This window comes from Microcebus murinus, chromosome 18, assembly GCF_040939455.1.
Source record: "Microcebus murinus isolate Inina chromosome 18, M.murinus_Inina_mat1.0, whole genome shotgun sequence".
Lineage (NCBI taxonomy): Eukaryota > Metazoa > Chordata > Mammalia > Primates > Cheirogaleidae > Microcebus > Microcebus murinus.
In genome coordinates, this window is record NC_134121.1 from 48718823 (window position 1) to 48737614 (window position 18792).

The 18792-nt window shown below is 39.7% G+C and overlaps 1 protein-coding gene across 4 annotated transcripts in view; it reads left to right on the forward strand.

The window, feature by feature from the left end:
• Positions 1-18792, forward strand: part of MAP3K3 (mitogen-activated protein kinase kinase kinase 3) — a 69001-nt gene that overhangs the window by 1545 nt on the left and 48664 nt on the right. For 2 of the 4 annotated variants that reach the window (XM_012747293.3, XM_012747294.3), the window contains exons 2-3: positions 9004-9125; positions 11459-11551. In XM_012747293.3, the coding sequence (XP_012602747.2) occupies positions 9004-9125; positions 11459-11551 (215 nt within the window). The remainder of the gene's footprint in view (positions 1-9003; positions 9126-11458; positions 11552-18792) is intronic. The other 2 variants (XM_012747298.3, XM_012747297.3) reach the window with 1 other exon arrangement.

Sequence of the window (18792 nt, forward strand, 5' to 3'; positions counted from 1 at the left end):
TATCACACTGGCCACATAGTCTTTTGTGATCCATCTTTACACTCTGTTTTGAATGAATTGCCTTGTTCTATTTCATGCTGTCCCTCGTACAGTGTGCGAAGGGTTTGTTCAGTTGCTGGGCTTACTGTTTCCTTGTGCTTCAAAAGTGCTTACTCTTCTGGGGAAAGGTCTCCTATGAGAGTAGGCATAAAAGGAACACAGTAAGGCCTGGTATTTAAATATATAATTCAACAAATCTTTATTGAACATTTACTATAAATGGGGCACAATTATTCTTGTCCTCCCCAGGATCAGACATTTATCTTGTATGTTATAGAATTTGAATCAATCTTAGATTTATGAACTTACATTGTGATAGTCTTTCTAATAAGTCTTTCCTTTTGTCCTGTGGGAGCAGCCTTAAGTCCCAAAGGGGGGGACTGTGAAAAACTTGAAGGTGTGCAGACCACCCACATGACTGCTAAACCAGTTGGAGTGCCCAGATATGTTAGCTACATCTCATTATCTAATGTGAAAATAGAGGTGAGCCTGTTTTCACATTTCAAGACATTTTCAAAAAGTATGTGGCTATATGGAGAGACCAGTGATGGGGAGGAAAGGTACTATATAGGTAGGATCCAGAGTCCCAAAGAAAAAAAGGACCAGGAACTCAGTATCTTCTCATTTGTTCCCATGTCAGTTTTACATGAAAAACTGAGGCTGTGTATTAGGCAAGCTTGTTTAAGAATCACTGCCTTGGCTTTCTTCAGCACTTCCTTTTCCCCATACCATTCTCTCCCTCTTTTATTTTATTTAATTTATTTTTTCCTTTAGTAGATGAATTTGCACACTATTAGAGCTAATATTGAATTCTCCTAGATACCCGGTTCTTTAATTTGGTTTATATAGGGCTCAGTGAGGATATATGTACACACAATTTCTCTGTTAAATACTAGTTTCCGTTTTGGTGATGTAAAGGATAAACATTCAAATTCCCAGTTAAGTCAGGTTTTTTTAGTTGCTGTAGTTCTAAATAAACTCAAGGAGTTGATAAGAAAGAAACATAGACTTCTTAATATTTTAGTTATACTTGTTAAATTCCAGCCCAGTGAGGAGAAAGGACTAAAACTAATTTGAATCTCTGCCCTGCAGGTTCTTTGATTAACAGTCATATTTTCCTTAGCTGTTCTAAGCCCTAGACTAAAGCTTGTTTGACAACTTGGGTTAATAAAAACAGGTCAGTTTTTATATTGGCTGTTAGTTCCAGTAAATTTCTAGTGGAAACTATACTTATCCATGTAAATAATAGGAATTTTTTTTTTTTGGCTTTGATACTATGTGGCTATAAAAAATCTGGATTGACTGGTCATTTTTCCTTGGTCACACTAGAATTCTCTCCCAATTTTAGTAAGTATAATGGCAAATGCTGTTAATAATATCTGAGACTGATTCATTAGTATTATTTGGTATTTTTATAAATGTAATCTCAAACTTAGTGGGATATATTGCTAAAAAATATGTAACAACTTGGAAATGTTACAGGAAACTGTAGTGAACTGAATATAGGATTACAGGTGGTCTGGTTCTGATTTGAAGTCAGAATCATTGTGACTTATAGCAGACACCTGTGTCTCTAGGGTTCCAAGGATGTTGGGAGCTCCCTATTAGACTAGTCTCAATTCACTTTAGGTAGAATCTGACCACCTGTGTAGACTCTGAATAGATAGCAATTTTGATCTGATTGAAACTTGGATCACAATTTACTAATCAACATGGCTGTGTCATGATTATATTTCTGACATTTAAAAAATGACAATTGGATTTTAAAACTGAATTTTAGGCATTTATGAAAAGTAAACATCTGTCCAACTGAGCATTAATAAGGGGACTACACAGAAGATAAGATGTAGTTTTTCTGGTTTTGTGTAAGCTATCCATTTATTCTTTTTTTTATTTTTTATTTTTTTTGAGACAGAGTCTCACTTTATTGCCCAAGCTAGAGTGAGTGCCGTGGCGTCAGCCTAGCTCACAGCAACCTCAAACTCCTGGGCTCAAGCGATCCTTCTGCCTCAGTCTCCTGAGTAGCTGGGACTACAGGCATGAGCCACCATGGCCGGCTAATTTTTTCTATATGTATTAGTTGGCCAATTAATTTGTTTCTATTTATAGTAGAGACGGGGTCTTGCTCTTGCTCAGGCTGGTTTCGAACTCCTGACCTCGAGCAATCCGCCCGCCTCAGCCTCCCATAGTGCTAGGATGACAGGCATGAGGCACCGCACCCGGCCTATCCATTTATTCTTTATCCATTTGTCAAATATCTCCTATGTGCCAGACATAGTATTAAGCCTTGTTACCTGCATTATCCTGTCCTCAAGAAGTCACAGTTGGTTAAGGTGAACCAGAAACATGTAAACAAATAAGTGCAAAAGCATGTAAAGATACAAAGGAGGGAGAGATCAATTCTGTAGTTTTGGTGTTGGCACATATAATTTTATAGGTCCCAGTCCCTTGGGCTAATTTCATCAAACATTAAAATAAATATAGGCTGGGTGTGATGGCCCACACTTGTAATCCTAGCACTCTGGGAGGCCTAGGCAGGAGGATTGCTTGAGCTCAGGAGTTCAAGACCAGCCTGACCAAGAGCAACAACCTATTTCTACTAAAAACAGAAAAATTAGCCAGGTGTCTGTAGTCCAGCTACTTGGGAGGCTGAGGCAGGAGGATCCCTTGAGCCCAGGAGTTTGAGGTTGCTGTGAGCTAGGCTGACGCCACTGTGCTCTACTGGGGGCTACAGGGTGAAACTGTCTCTAAAAAATAAAAATAAAATAAAATATCCCCAGAGTTTGAACACCTATATTGATTCTTATGAGGAAGCAATGGCTTACTTTGTAGTATATATTTTAAAATTTTGACCCATCAGTTAATATTTTTTTTTTTGAGACAGAGTCTCACTTTGTTGCCCCAGGCTAGAGTGAGTGCCATGGAGTCAGCCTAGCTCACAGCAACCTCAATCTCCTGGGCTCAAGCAATCCTTCTGCCTCAGCCTCCTGAGTAGCTGGGACTACAAGCATGCACCACCATGGCCGGCTAATTTTTTCTATGTATATTAGTTGGCCAATTAATTTGTTTCTATTTATAGTAGAGACAGGGTCTCGTTCTTGCTCAGGCTGGTTTCGAACTCCTGACCTGGAGCAATCAGCCCGCCTCAGCCTCCTAGAGAGCTAGGATTACAGGCTTGAGCCACCGCGCCTGGCCTCCATCAGTTAATATTGAATGTCTTTTATATCCTAGGACCAAAAAAATAAATGCCAGTATTTAATTTTGCAATCTAGCAAAGGTTCAATCATGTTCTTGAAGGAGAAAAGTATCTTGTGAATTGGGGATTGGACTTTATATTTCACATAGTTATTGTAAAATGATGTTTGCCCGGGTATGGACAGGGTGGAGGCAGTGGAAGTATGTGAAATGTCATGAAGTGGAAGATAGTAAAATCTGACTCAGGGACACTGAAGTCTGAGCTCTCCTGAGTGAGCAGTTCAATCACACGGTCTGGCAGAGCCAGATAGAGCATTGGCAAGATGAAGAAATAACATCATTTTGTTAAGTGAAAACAAAGATAAAAATATTACTTTAGGGATTGTATACATGGAAAAGAGAGCGTGTGTGGCATAGTAAACAGACATCATGCAGGACAGCAATGTTTATTGGAGAACATGGTGCTTTTGGCAACTTTTCTGAGTTCTTAGCCAAGGGACCTCATAAGTGGGAAATGCCTTAAAACCTTCCTTTTAGATAGAAGTATAGCTCAGTATGGAAGAGTGGCTTCCTGCTGGAGCTAAACAAAAAGGAGTGTGTTGCTTGGCTGCTTCCATACCACAGGTCAGGGTATCAGGAGAAGAAAAAACACACGCCAGAGAGGAATTACGGATACCTGTCTGCTTAAAACTGTTTCTTAAACACTTGTTAAGCCTGAACTCTAATCTTTGTTTCATAGATCCATTCTTTTCTATTTTCCATGACTATTCCTCCCCTTCCTAGATTTTTAAACTCTTAATCTCTACAATTAACTGCTTTCTCTTTGTGCTTCTTCAGGTAGTTTCTAAGTATGTCAGACTACCCTCATCCTCATGAAATCTTTCCAAGGTTATAGCGTGTTATTACTCCTCCCTCAACTTAATTTTCTTTTAATCTCCAGCTTCTTCATTCCCTTTAAAATTTTGTTTCTGCCTCTGCCACACTACTGGACATTTCTGGCCTGTGCCTGCTACTACCCTTCTTTGGTCTTGGCTTCAGTGGTGCCATTCTTTTGTTTTTTCCAATCCTCTTAAAGCCTTCCTTGCCAGCTTCCCTTCTTCCTACTCTGCTTGATCAGGATCACTCACTGAGGAACAGTCCCTGACCCTCCTTTCTTCCTTGGTATCCCGTTGCTTACTCTTCATGTCCTTTTTCCTCCTGAGTTCATTTTCTAAGCTCTCAGTCATAGCTGGAACTGCTTGCTTTTCTTGAAGAATCTTTATTCTGTTAATAATTGTGTAAAATCATCTATATAATCTCTTACTATTTGTATTTTTGAAAATACATTTTTATTTATTTTTTTTTTCATTTCTTCCTGCATAGAAAGCTAAAGGTAGAATTGAAAATATATGTTTATATATTTGTTTATATACTCTGCTTTGTATATTGTCTAATTCAGTCTTTTTTATAACCTCTTGTGTGTTGCTTATCTTTTTATCCCTAGAGTTTGAACACCTGGAAATATCTTTTAAAACTTTCTAATGTATAATATGTAATAAGTGTTTAGTAAATGGTTATTGTTAATGATTAATGAAAATTTGGAATGAAGTTAAGTATCAGGGTACATTAAGTGGCCTCCAGTCTTTTTCCATTGACCTTTTCCCATTAATAATAATAGCCAGCATTTTTTTAGCATTACTAAGTGTTAGGTACCTTGAGACATAATTTTTAAGTTTTCTTTTGCTTTTAACTCTCACAGCAGCTCTGTGAAATAATACTTTCATTATCTCCATTTGACAGATGAGGAAAATGAGGTTTAGGGAGAATAAGTAATTTGCTCAAGACCTCCTTATGCCCTAATTTTTCTGACTCCAAAGTTCATATTCCTGACTGCTGTACTCATAAGAAAGCTGTAATTTGTTTTTACAACTTTGTTTTTGTTTTCTTTAAGGAATGCCACATTGAGGGAATGCTGATAATTCAGCTAAAATATCAATCCATACCACAGGAATAACTGGCTTGTGACTGCCAAGTGTTTGTAGCAATGTCACTTTTGGGGGGAAGAGAAAAAAAAAAAACAACTCAATCTAGGAAGAAATGCCTAAAAGAGCCACTTGTTTACTTCTCGTCTTTATCCATATCCTCAATTTGAAGTATCAATTGAAGAACCCGTCTGCCTCTGGTGGTAATGTGCTTGACTTTGACACAAAATCAGAATCTATAACCCTGCTTTCCTTGTGTCAGTTGTCCAAGATTTCAGGTGATAGTGCCAACTATTCCTATAGTGCAGCGGTCCCCAACCTTTTTGGCACCAGGGACTGGTTTCATGGAAGACAGTTTTTCCACAGACCAGGGTTGGGCTGGGTAGGGATAGTTTCGGGCTGATTCAAATACATTACATTTATTGTGTACTTTATTTCTATTATTACATTGTAATATATAATGAAATAATTATACAACTCACCATAATGCAGAATCAGTGGGAGTCCTGAGCTTGTTTTCCTGCAACTAGACAGTCCCATCAGTGGGTGATGGGAGACAGTGATTTATTATGGTGTCTGTGCAGTCATACCTCTCTGCTAATGATAATTTGTATTTTTAGCCACTCCCCAGTGCTAGCATCACCACCTTGCTTTTACCTCAGATCATCAGGCATTAGATTCTCATAAGAAGTGCACAGCCTAGATCCCTGGCATGTGCAGTTTACAGTAGGGTTCACTCTCCTGTGAGAATCTAAAGCTGCCACTGATCTCACAGGAGGAAGAGTTCAGGTGGTGGTGCCAGCAGTGGGAAGCAGCTGTAAATACAGATGAAGCTTTGCTGGGTTGACTGCTCACCTCCTGCTGTGTGGCCCTGTTCCTAACAGGCCACAGCCCAGTACTGGTCCACAGCCGAAGGATTAGGGACTGCCGCTGTAATGTGTTCTCAGTGCTGGAACTACCAAACAAATTTATTCATTAAGTAATGCCAGGAATTGGTTAGCTTCCTGGAAACAGAATTTATCAACCTGATAAACCAGCCCTTATCTTATTATACGGCATCATCTTATTATACAGAATTAGAAATTATTTCTTCAGTCATACTTGTGGATCTGACCTGAAAAGTGTGCGTGTGTGTGTTCACATCTATTTTGATTCACTATGTGAGTTGAGACAACAACTGAAATTTTCAATTCTTTTTTTTTTTTTTTTTGGAGACAAGAGTCTCACTGTGTTGCCCGGGCTAGAGTGCCATGGCGTTAGCCTAGCTCACAGCAACCTCAAACTCCTGGGCTCAAGGGATCCTCCTGCCTCAGCCTCCCGAGTAGCTGGGATTACAGGCATGTGCCACCATGCCTTGCTAATTTTTTCTATGTATTTTTAGTTGGCCAATTGATTTCTTTCTATTTTTAGTAGAGACTAAAAATAGTGGGGAGACATAAAAAAAAAAAAGGAATATTGTTGGATGTTCCTCAGAAAACACCTACCTAGTCATAATCCTCCTTATATTGATACCAATTTATTGTTACAGTTGGCTCTATTGTGTATATATTATATTTAATAGTATATAAGCCAATTTAATATATAAACCTATATATAATACATAAGTGAATTTTCCTAGCTTAAGGGTTATGCTCTAGTTTTTATTTTATTTATTTATTTTTCAAATGCACAATGTACAGCAAGATATGCTCTGGTTTTTAAACCTTGGTTGAGACTAAAAAACAAAACCAAAAACCAAACAAGTTCCCTTTCTTTAAGGCAGCTATAGGGAAATTGCTAGAAGATATAAAATAATCAATGGGATTTATGTGTTTTAATTTTGACAAATATCTTTTTGTAGGTACCCACTTCCTCCTTCCTTATGCACTTTACTTCATACTGTCAGTACTACAGCTATGTCACTCTTATACATATGTACTTTGTATGTGTTTTGAAGTGGAATCATATGGGAAGCTACTCTTATGTTTTTCCTGTAAGTTTTTTTTTTTCTTTTTTTTTTTGAGACAGAGTCTCCTTTTGTTGCCCAGGCTAGAGTGAGTGCTGTGGTGTCAGCCTTGCTCACAGCAACCTCAAACTCCTGGGCTCAGGCGATCCTCCTGCCTCAGCCTCCCAAGTAACTGGGACTACAGGCATGTGCCACCATGCCCGGCTAATTTTTTCTATATATATTAGTTGACCAATTAATTTCTTTCTATTTTTAGTAGAGACGAGGTCTTGCTCTTGCTCAGGCTGGTTTTGAACTCCTAACCTTGAGCGATCCGCCTGCCTTGGCCTCCCAGAGTGCTAGGATTATAGGCGTGAGCCACCGAGCTGGCCTTCCTGTAAATTTTAAATCTAATTTTACATTTCTGAACAAGCAAAAACCTCTTTATAGGCACCTTTGTCCTTCCTTTCCTGCACCTCTGAGGGGGCATTAGAGCACTTGAAGCAGATTTGTTCTAGGAAGAAGAGAAAGACAAATAATGTGGAAGAAGAGACTAGAGCACTTAGGCTTCCTATACTTCATGCTGTTCTTGGGGCCAGGTGTGGTGGCTCATGCCTGTAATTCCAGCACTTTAGGAGCCGAGGTGGGGAGGATTGCTTGAGGCCAGGACTTCAAGACCAGCCTGAGCAAGAGTGAGACCCTGTCTCTACAAAAAATAGAAAAATTAACCAGGCACAGTAGCATGTGCCTATAGTCCCAGCTACTTGGGAGGCTGAGGCAGGAGGATCATTTGAGCCCAGGAGTTTGAGGTTACAGTGAGCTATAATGATGCCACTGAACTCTAGCTGGGAGGACAGAGTAAGACTCTGTCTCAAAAAAAAAAAAAAAAGATCGAGACTTCATGCTGTTCTTTCCTTTCCATGGGGAATATGATAAAGGGCAGAAGATAGGAACTCTCTTTGGGTGGAATTTTTTGTAATTCTTTTAAGGTGTGTCCTAAGTCCTCAATGACTCACTTGTCACCAAAGCACATGTAATAACTCATCCCTCATGTTCCCTTCCAGATGGACAGGTTTATTTACTTTCAACCTCCAAGTGCTGTTTGAGTGGACAAAGGTTTTGTGAAGGACCTGGGAGAATTTTGTAAAACATGGAGTTGGGCTGGTTTGGGTTCTGGGTTTTGGTCAGTTGTCGTCAATGCATGAGAAGTCTGGTACTCTATGCTATTTCAAGAAAAGGAGATTAAAAGTAATGCCAGTAATGTAGAGACAATGCATTGCTTGGTCAGTTAGGGAAGAAAAACAATAGAAGTGCCCTTTGACTTCCCTGTGGGAAGCAGAAGGCCTATAAATTTGTAAAGAGTTTGAGGGAACATTTAAAGGCTAGGCTTGTAAAACAACTTCTGTTCAAAGCAGCTACCTGATGTCCTTTGTTTGCTACTTTTTAAAATGTGCTCTCCCACATATGATGCTTTAAGAATAAGCCTGGGACTGACTCTGTGCTATATTCAGCTCTCTATGGATTCATCTTTTTAGTCAATACCCTGCCACACTGTACTTTGTTGTTTTTCACTCCAACTTTTCATCTATTTATCCTGGTTGAGTGTCTCTGGCACTGGACAAATTGCTCTGTTGAAGTACCTCCCTTCCTGGCAATGAATTGGTGAATAGTGCTTCCAGAAACATGATTGGCGGGCTGTTAAGAATCCATTAAAATTCAAATTGCCACAGTCTGACCTTTTGGGAAGCATCAGCTGCATGTGATTTAAGTTACTGGGTTTGTCATTTTACCTGGGCAAAACTCCCTATTAGTCATATAATTTGTGAAAGTGCTTTACTGGTCTATATTTAAGTATCTTAGCCCATATGCTCTCATTTGTTGCAGATGAGCAGGAGGCACTGAACTCGATCATGAAGGATCTTGTGGCCCTCAAGATGAACCGACGTGCCCCGGTGCCTGGATATGAGACCATGAAGAACAAAGACCCGGGTCACCCAAATAGGCAGGTGTGTGTGGCCCTGGCAGAGCTTAACTAGATTTGTTGGGAAGGGGTTTTCAAATGGGAAATATGGCTGGGCGTGGTGGCTTACGCCTGTAATTCTAGCACTGTGGGAAGCTGAGGCAGGTGGATTACTTGAGTTCAGGAGTTCAAGACCAGCCTGAGCAAGAGCAAGACCCCATCTCTACTAAAAAAAAGAAAAATTAGCCAGGCGTTGTGGTGCACACCTACCTATTCAAGAGGCTGAGGCAGGAGGATACTTGAGCCTGGGAGTTGGAGGTTGTAGTGAGCTACGATGACACCACTGCACTCTTGCCCAGGGTGACAGAGCGAGACTCTGTCTCCACCAAAAAAAAGAAAGAAACTCAAATGGAAAAATATGAAAAGCCAAGGGTAGTTTAATACCAGGCTTGAATTATGTTGGTTCCCTCTAGTCTATTAAATGGTAAGTGAGGCTGGGCGCGGTGGCTCACGCCTATAATCCTAGCACTATGGGAGGCCGAGGCGGGCAGATTGCTTGAGGTCAGGAGTTCAAAACCAGCCTGAGCAAGAGCGAGACCCCGTCTCTACTAAAAATAGAAATTAATTGGCCAACTAATATATATATAGAAAAAATCAGCTGGGCATGGTGGCACATGCCTGTAGTCCCAGCTACTGGGGAGGCTGAGGCAGGAGGATCACTTGAGCCCAGGAGTTTGAGGTTGCCGTGAGCTAGGCTGATGCCATGGCACTCACTCTAGCCTGGGCAACAAAGCGAGACTCTGTCTCATAAATAAATAAATAAATAAATAAATAAATAAATAAATAAATAAATAAAAAATAAATGAAAATTAAAAACATAAATGGTAAGCGACATATACCTATCAAGTGTGGGTCCGTGATCTGGAATCCCAAAGCCTTGTGCATAGAGTTTCTTCTGTGGAGAATAAGAATAATTCCTTCACTTGTTATGGGGGCAGTATTCACATAATTTTTTTCCCTTTACTGATTATTTGGCAAATATTTTATTCAAATTCATGATTCCTAACTCATGTTTTTAGCTACCTTATAATATATGCCCAGGAAAAATTTATTAATTTGGTATTACCTTATGTAAAATATAATTAGGAAGGGAAATTTATTTATGAAATTGTCACATAGTATATTCTAAAGGCAACAATGAATGATTTTGTTATTATTGTTTATAGTTGTTATCCCTTATTACTCAGGTAGTTGAGAGTGCTTGTTTTATTGAGAGTTATATGCTTCTTTAGGGAAATATTTCCTGTTTTTGTTAACATTTAAATTTGTATACCATTGAGCATCTTCTCACCTCTACTCCACTTACTTCCCTGTCTCCTGGGTACTTTGGCCTACAAAGAGGAATGATGGAGAGCCTTCCTACCTAGTGGGTGTCCAGTGCTATATCAGCTGACTATGTTGGGCGTGTTTAAAAATTTGTCCATGACATTCTGTCTTGTGGTTCTCTTTATTATCAGCTAACGTCCTCTCTCATTCACACCTTGACTAATTCTTCAGAAGTACCCTGGGTTCCTAGAAATAGTATAAGGCTCTAAAGTTCTTCTGACTGAGGTCTGCTAGATATAGCTTCCCAGAGTATTTCCTGCTTTTAGGAATACTAGGGACCCTAGGGGGAGAGGAGTCGTTTTGTTTCATGTTGTAACAGAAGGTTACAACATGCTGCTCTTATTAGAAAGCTGCTCTTATTGTTGTGGTTACCTTGCAGAATGGGGGGAATAATAGATTAGGGATCATTCTCGTACTATTTTCATACCTTGTTATTCGTGTGTGTGTGTGTGTGTGTCCGTGTGTGTGTGTCCGTGTGTCCCTTGTAACTCATTTGTATTCAAAGCCACTTTTGGAAGGAGTATTTTACCAGAAGTGAGTCCCCTCCCCCAGGCTTGAGCCTAATGACCTCACTTTCCTTCCTGTCTTCCTATGAGGAGTGTGTTTGCTAATGTTGCTCCAGTTAGCTGATCTTTCTCCAAACTGGACTATTAGCATGGATATCAGTTAGTGGGTAAAAGGGGAAGCTTTCTTGCATTGGAAGGCCCAGGAGGGGTGGAGTGGTCCCTGATAGCTCCCTGAAGGAGGGTTCCCTTTTAGGAATCCTTATGCTTAGAGCCTAAAAGCTATCATAAGAGAAGTTCTTTTTACTGTGCCTGCTGTTATGTTATTGGAGTGAAGTCAGTGGTTATGAAAGTAGAAGGCTATTTGTTAGGATATAATCTTAACAAGAGGTACTGGCTCTTTAGATTCACAATTTGCCTGAATACTATCAAGCTTTTTCTGTTGCATGGAGGATACAAATTATTAACCTCAGTTTTTTTGTTTTTAAAGAAGAAAAACAACAGCAGCAGCTCAGCCCTTCTGAACAGCCCCACAGTAACAACAAGCTCATGTGCAGGGGCCAGTGAGAAAAAGAAATTTTTGGTAAGGACCCAAATTATCCATTAAAACTGAAATGTATTTTTAAATCTGCTACCCATGCTGCAAGGGTGGAATTCATTTCCCAGACAAATTGTTTCAGTGGATTTGTAGGGAGCTCTGTTTACTGATGACCTATGTTCTGTGCCTCTTGTCAGTCACCATTTTTACAACAATATTATTCATAAGTAGCCTCTGTCAGTGCTGTTCAGTAAACTTTGTGTGGTGACAGAAGTATTCTATATTTGTACTGTCCAATGTGGTAGCCACTAGCCAGCCACATGTGACTATTGAACAGAATTTTAAATTTTATTTAATTTTATTAATTTAAATAGGCACGTGTGGCTAGTGGCTATTATACTGAACAGCATAACTTTATGTACTATGTGAGGGACTGTTGATTTATTGAGGAAGAGATTATATGCTTGAAGATATGTAGAGATTCATTGGTACATTCATTCTTTTCACACAGATCATGAGTCTCTATGCCTTGTGATACGCTCATCAATAGGAATCCTATCTAAGATTCTATTCTAGGAGGAATGTGAAGCTATGGAACTGGCATGACTGTTTAGAAATTGAAGTTCTAAGCTTTATGCTAATATTGGGTAAAAGGGCAATGGAAATTTCAAGGTAGCTTTTCCCCTTAATGAAGTCAAGGTTGTAGAATGGTCTCTTCTGGGAAGTGTAGCAGATGTTCAGCATCTGAGCAGGAGAGCTATTCTTCAGCAAAATTCTGAAAGCAGAAAGAGGGAGAAAGTCTCAGCAAATACATTTCTAGGAAAGATGGGGTGAGATGAGCATGTGGGGAGGATGTACAGGAGAGGTGTTTACAAGTTAGTGCGATGAAAGGAGCCTGGTGATGTTAATAATCCATTAATGAAGGTCTTTACAATTTACAGAGTGAATTCATGTTTAATATTATTATTGTTTTTGTTAGCTTAGGCCTTAGATAGGATGAAACTGTTTCCTTCATTACCAGTTCTTCTGTGAAAAAGTCCCCACTTAGGAGGAGAGAGGAATTAAAGATCAAAACCTAATTTAAATTGTGAAGAGATACCAAATTGGGCTAAGAAACGTCAAATTGAGCTAAAGATTCAAATTGCAGAGTCCCAGTTAAAAGTAACTAAGTATTTTGGCTAGCAGGAAAGGTTGTTTATTCAAGGGTGGAATGGTGCTGGCAGAGGCAAACAGCCTTTCAGTGTAAGAATGGCAGTGCTGGCCACAAGGCAGAGTTGAGCTTGGCACAGCCTAATGGGGCTCAAGCTTGGCACAGTGAGGAAAGCCAGAGAAGCTGTGCGTTCATTGATAGAACTGTTTGGGGGCTGAGGCTTGGAAGAACTGGAAAATCTAACTTAATGTCTCTGCTTGGCAGAACTTTAGACATCCTTTTCCCTAAGTAAATAAGCTTGGTAACTAATTGAAAAAGAAAATGCATTTGAGAACAAATAAGCATTCTGAGCAGCTATGGAATACATGGGCACTGAGGTGATCAGCTAAACTATTAATATTTGCTAAGAGGTAGGGTCTGTGTTCTCTGTATATACATTGGGTTTCTGGAATCCTACAGTGTAAGCATGGTTAGAGTTACTCAAAGTTCTTAAATGTGTGGCACATCCTAGATGTCACTGGTTTTGCAGGCCATGATATGTAACATTCCTTTAGCAGTCATCAACTTTATCAGTGGGTGCTAGCTTACTGTGGGTCTGACAGCTTAGCGTACAGAGCACTCGCCTGAGTCATAGTCATTAATCATCTATTAACATAGGATTTTACAATTCATAGAGTACTTTCAACAACAGTTAACATCAGCAACTCTGAGTATGTGTATAATACTTTAAGGTTCACACAGCATTTACAGAAGCCTATTGAGCAGAGCCAGGAAGCAAACTCAGGTCTTCTGACTCCTAGTCATAGTAATTTTACCACGTATAAGTCATATAACCTTTCTCAATTCAGTTTTTCCATCTGAAATAATAGACATATAATACTTTACCTCTTAAGATTATTGTAAGATCATAGTCAGAATTTAAAGTATTTTGTATGTTGTAAAACAAATGTACAAATGTAAAGTTGTAGTGATTATGTTACTTCTATTATGTTCTGGCATTGTGGCTATGAACTTTGGAGAAAACTTCTAACCAGAACTATGTATAGTGTTGTGGAACTAAAAGGGTTAAGGCTTTTCCACTTTTATTTGATTATCATTATCATTACTGCCTATCTGATGATCCTTTGCAAACTTCTGAAGCTAGCCTAATGTCTGAAAATCCTAGCAGAGGAAGAAATAGACTCCTTATTTCCATGGATTCCTGTTTCCCTAAGATACTTGTGGAGAGTCTGGGGTCTGGATCTGACCCTCCAGATGTTCATTAGTGGGTGCTTCAGAGTGGAAAAGCTGCTTTCTTCGTGGCAAGCACAAACAGGGCAGGGCCTTGGTTATCAGTTCTAGAGGAAGAGAATTCTAGGAGCCATTCCCCCAGCAGGGTCAGTGATGGAGCAGACTGTCTTTTGCTTTTACTGTGATAGACCTGGCTCTTTAGGACTTCCCTTCTCTTTCAAGGGTTCTTGATAAGATTGGCTGGCCAGTTTGAAAATAAGATACAAAGCAACACACAAGCCTGGCATTATATTTTGTAAGAAGATTGCTTTATAATCATCTCTTGCACTGATCTCTTACAACTTTCCTGAGTCATGCTTACAAATGAAATTTTAATTTTTGTCACACTTTTCTCTTTATTTATTATCTTTGGCAAAATAAGGAGTCCATTTCCAAGGTTGTGGGGAGCCATCCAAGGTATATATAGCAAATACAAGGAGAGGGAGTAATACAGAATCAGAGGGAGGGAAAGAAGGATGACAGCTAACTCAAGGCTTTGCTAGGTCAAATTAGTTCACAAACCTTTGTTTAATAACCACTGATAATTCCAGATTCTTGAGAGATCTCTTTTGTTACGTGTTCTACTGTTGAGTCCAGACTTTAAAAAGGTCATTGTTGCTTAAATTTGATGTTATTGTCAGTTACTCCTATTACCCCTGCTGAGTTCCTGAATCTTTAGCTCAACCTGGAGGCTTGCACTGTCCCTCTCCTGAGCATGGCTCTCACTATTCCTTTCACCATGTGGCCTGTGGTGGGTAGGGGACTTGAACCTGCCTAGACCTGAATTTTTGTACTGGAACATTTTTCTCAGCAGCTGTGGCACCTCTCTGTTCAGTACAACCTGTGCCTATAGTCAAGTTTCTTAGACACACAGAAGAAATGTATGTCATGTTCCCTGTACCCCAGGAATCATGCAGCCTTACTAGGAAATAAAAAATATATGAAGAAAAGAAAGTAGGATGTGACTATGCCTAAATGGGTAATGGTTGTAGGAAGCCAGAAAAGTGAAAGATGAACTTAGGCCAAAGATGTTACGGAGTCATTTCAGGTGGAGAGGCACTTGAACTAGGCTGTGAAGGATGCATAAAAGTTTAGTTAGGTGGAAAGGAGGAAGGGTAGTGCTCTGGGTCAGGAAACATTGATGAAAGGCCCAGGGGAAGGAGTGAATATGGCATATTTCAGAAAATAGGATGAGCATGGATAATGGCTGGAGAGTGGGGTTCCTGTGGGAACCAGTCTGAGATGATTAGGTAAAGTGAGTGAGCCTAAATCCTAGAGAGCTTTGAATGATAGCAGAGAATTTAGAGTTTATTCCAAGGTCATGGATATCACTGATTACTTTATGAATAAGGAAGGGACATGGTGAAAAAGGTGGTTAAGATGGTTGGAACTGTAGAGGAGCATAGACTGGGTTGGAAGGAGGGCTTCCAGAGGTGGATTTAGGAATCCAGGAGCAAGGAGGAAGGGTCTTAATGATGACGATGTCAGGCAGAATGAGAAGCAGAGTCTCCATTGGAGGACTTTGAAGGGAGAATTGGAACTTGCCGTCTGGCTGTGAGCGGGAAAAGTAAGGAAATAATCAAGGATAACTCAGAGATTTGAGCCCATGTAGCCAAGAGTGCAGCAGTACCAATGTTAGAAATAGTGATGCTGAGCTGGGTGCAGTGGCATGTTTCTATAGTCCCTACTACTCAGGAGACTGAGGCAGGAGGATCGCTTAAACCCAGGAGTTCAAATTTGTAGTGCCCAACAATTGTGCCAATTATGCTAGTGAATAGCCAGTGTACTCCATCCTGGACAACATAGCAAGATCCCATCTCTTAAAAAAAAAAAAAGGCAGTATTAGTAATAGTTGAGAAAGGCGACTAGTTTAAGAGATTGTGATGTAAACATATATGGTAGAGTTTGAGATAACAGTGGAAAAAGACTCTGTAAACGTGTGTGTGTATTTCAGGCCCACAATCCCTTAACTGCAATTCTGAAATACAAACAGTACTGTAAACTAAAAGGTTTGGTTTCTTTTTTTAGTTTTTAGTTTCTGGATTTTTAAAATAATTTTTTTTTTTTTAATTTGCAGCAAACATTTGGCAATCAAACCTGGCCTGAACAGACATAGGGGTACTCACAGTCTTTCTTTATTCCACTTATTGTGACTATTCATACTTTTCATTGTAAAAATTAGGATAGTTTGGATAAATAGTTTGTACTGTGTTAACAAATAAACCCCAAATCTCAGTGACTTAATACAGTATGTCCAGTATGAGGATGGGAAGGACAGTGTTCCCCACAGTCAGTTAGCAACCTGGATTAAAAGAGATGCTGCTATTGTAGGATATGTGACTGCCATGGAAGAGAGTATGGAGCTCAATTCTGTTCCTAGCTCTTAGTCAAAACTAGGCACAAAACCCCAATCCAACTTTGAAATGCAGAGAAGTCTAGGAAATATTTGTGGGCATTCTGCCTCTACCACAGGCGTGCTGCCCCAGACTGTGCCCCCGGCCCGGGAGGCATCACGTGATATACAGAACATGTACCCTACTACCTCTCTAAATCCAAAATGTACATTCTGAAGCACTTTTGGCCCAAGGATTTTAGCTAAAGGATAATGGACCTGTATTATCATTTATTGAGCACTTATATATCAGGTACCGTTCTAATTGCTTCACTAATTATATCATTTAATTCTTTCAGTAACTTCGTGAGATAGGTACTGTCATCATTCTCACTTTACAGAAGAGGAAACCAAGTTACAGAGAGGTTAAATAACAAATTCAGGGTCACACAGCTAAGAAGGTGTACAGCCAGGATTTGAAGCAGGCAGTTTGACTGCAGTGCTACATTCTTAACAACTACTTATCTGCCTCAAGTATGTGAGAGGCAGATGAAGCTTTGCTTGTAAAACTGGGGCTAGACATAGAGATTTAGGAATCTTGTACTTAGAGATATACTGAGGAGAAGGTGTGAGCGGGGAGAGGGAGAAAGCCAGAAGCCAAAAGTTGAGGAAAGGCCACATGTTGCGGGGGAGGGGTGGGAGAGGGCATGAAGAGGAGGAACCAGCAAAGAAGCAGAAGTGGTTAGAATGGTGACAGGTTCCCTGGGCTGAGATAGAATCATAGAAGTTGGAGGAAGCTTGGCCACCAGTGTGAAATGCCTCAGAGAGGTCAAGGAGAATGGCTAGCCAGAAGGAATTGAATCAAGTTATCTTTATCTGAACTTCCTTTATCCATGACTTATGGTCAGCCTGATGGGGAAACTCAGATTTGGGGACTCAACAGATTAGGCACACTGTGTGATACATGGAAGCCAGTCAGGGACCTGCATCCTGCTCTGGAAAAGCTGTCATGGCATCAGAGAAGGCATCTTTGTTTACACTACTTACTCAGTCATTGGCTTGGTTAATCTTGAATAGGAGTGATTTGTGGTTTGGAGTAAAAGTGTAATTCTTTTTCAGACTAAATTCATGTATAGTGGCCCTTGAAGAAATAAATGTAGGCCAGGTGCAGTAGCTCACACCTGTAATCCTAACACTCTGGGAGGCTGAGGCTGGACGATTGCTTGAGCTCAGGGCAAGAGCATGACCCTGTCTCTACAAAAACTAGAAAAATTAGGTGGGTGTGGTGGCACACACCTGTAGTCCCAGCTACTTGGGAGGCTTGAGGCAGGAGGATCCCTTGAACCGGCAGTATGAAATTTCAGTGAGCTATGATTGGGCCGCTACACTCTAGCCTAGGCAACAGATAGAGACCCTGTCTCCAAAAAAAAAAAAAAAACAAAAAAGATTTGCATTCTTTTACTAAATGTTTTTTTTTTTAATAAAAATGTATTTATGTTAACATATAATTTTTATTGCTACTTTTAAGTGAATAAAATGTAATTTTCTCAGTTTTAATTTCTAATGTAAATATAAATAGGATAATCCACATAAACAAAAACTCTTTGGAGTCTTCAATAATTTTTAGAGTGTAAGTTAGAACCACTGTTCCAACTCAGTGGACTAGAAGAGAATTCTAGCCCCCTATTCCCTTGGGAAAAGAGAGTCCTTTAGGTACCCACCCTACCTTTTCTGTCATCATCTCTGTTTGCTCTGTCTTCCTCATCTTCAGATTAAGAGTATCTGAAGCCTTCTTCTTTCTTCCAAGCTACGGTCTATTAATTTATCTTTCTCAGTATAATTTTTGTTTATTGACTATGAACTCTTTCTCTCCTTCATCTCAATTATTTGCTGGTTTCCTGACAGTCATACTTTTCTTTACCTCTACACCTGTTCTTTTTTTTCTGTAATATCTCTTTCCTTTTCCTGTTGTTTTTTAACTTCCTAAAGTTACTTGCCCTTTTGCAATATTTCTTCCTCCTTAATTTGTTCTTTGTCATTCTAACACTTCTACTTCCTCTTATTTTTGATATTTATACTCAATTCTGTTCTTCATTCATTCACTTAACAAATTAAGCACATATAATATGCCATCCCTTTTCCTTGGCACTGGAGGAGATATAGCAACAAGATAGACCTGATCTCTGCCCTCCTGCAGTTTATAGGCCACTCATGACATTCTGTGGAAAAAGCTGGGGACAGTATAAGGCAATTTGTGTAGGGTCCTACTTTACTTCTACTGGGGAACCTTGGGAAGATCGTGGAAAATCAATGACAGTAGTAGCAATAGCAGCAGCAGCAGCAGAAGCAAAAACCATTTATTGCATGCCTACTGTGTCAGATATACATTATCTTGTTTAGCTTCACTCTATGGATGGAAAAACTGAGACTCATAGAGAATAAGTAACTTGCCTGTGGTCATATAGCTAGAAAGTATTGGCAGCAAGATTTCCTTTTTCTCTCTCTCTCTCTCTCTCTCTCTCTTTTTTTTTTTTT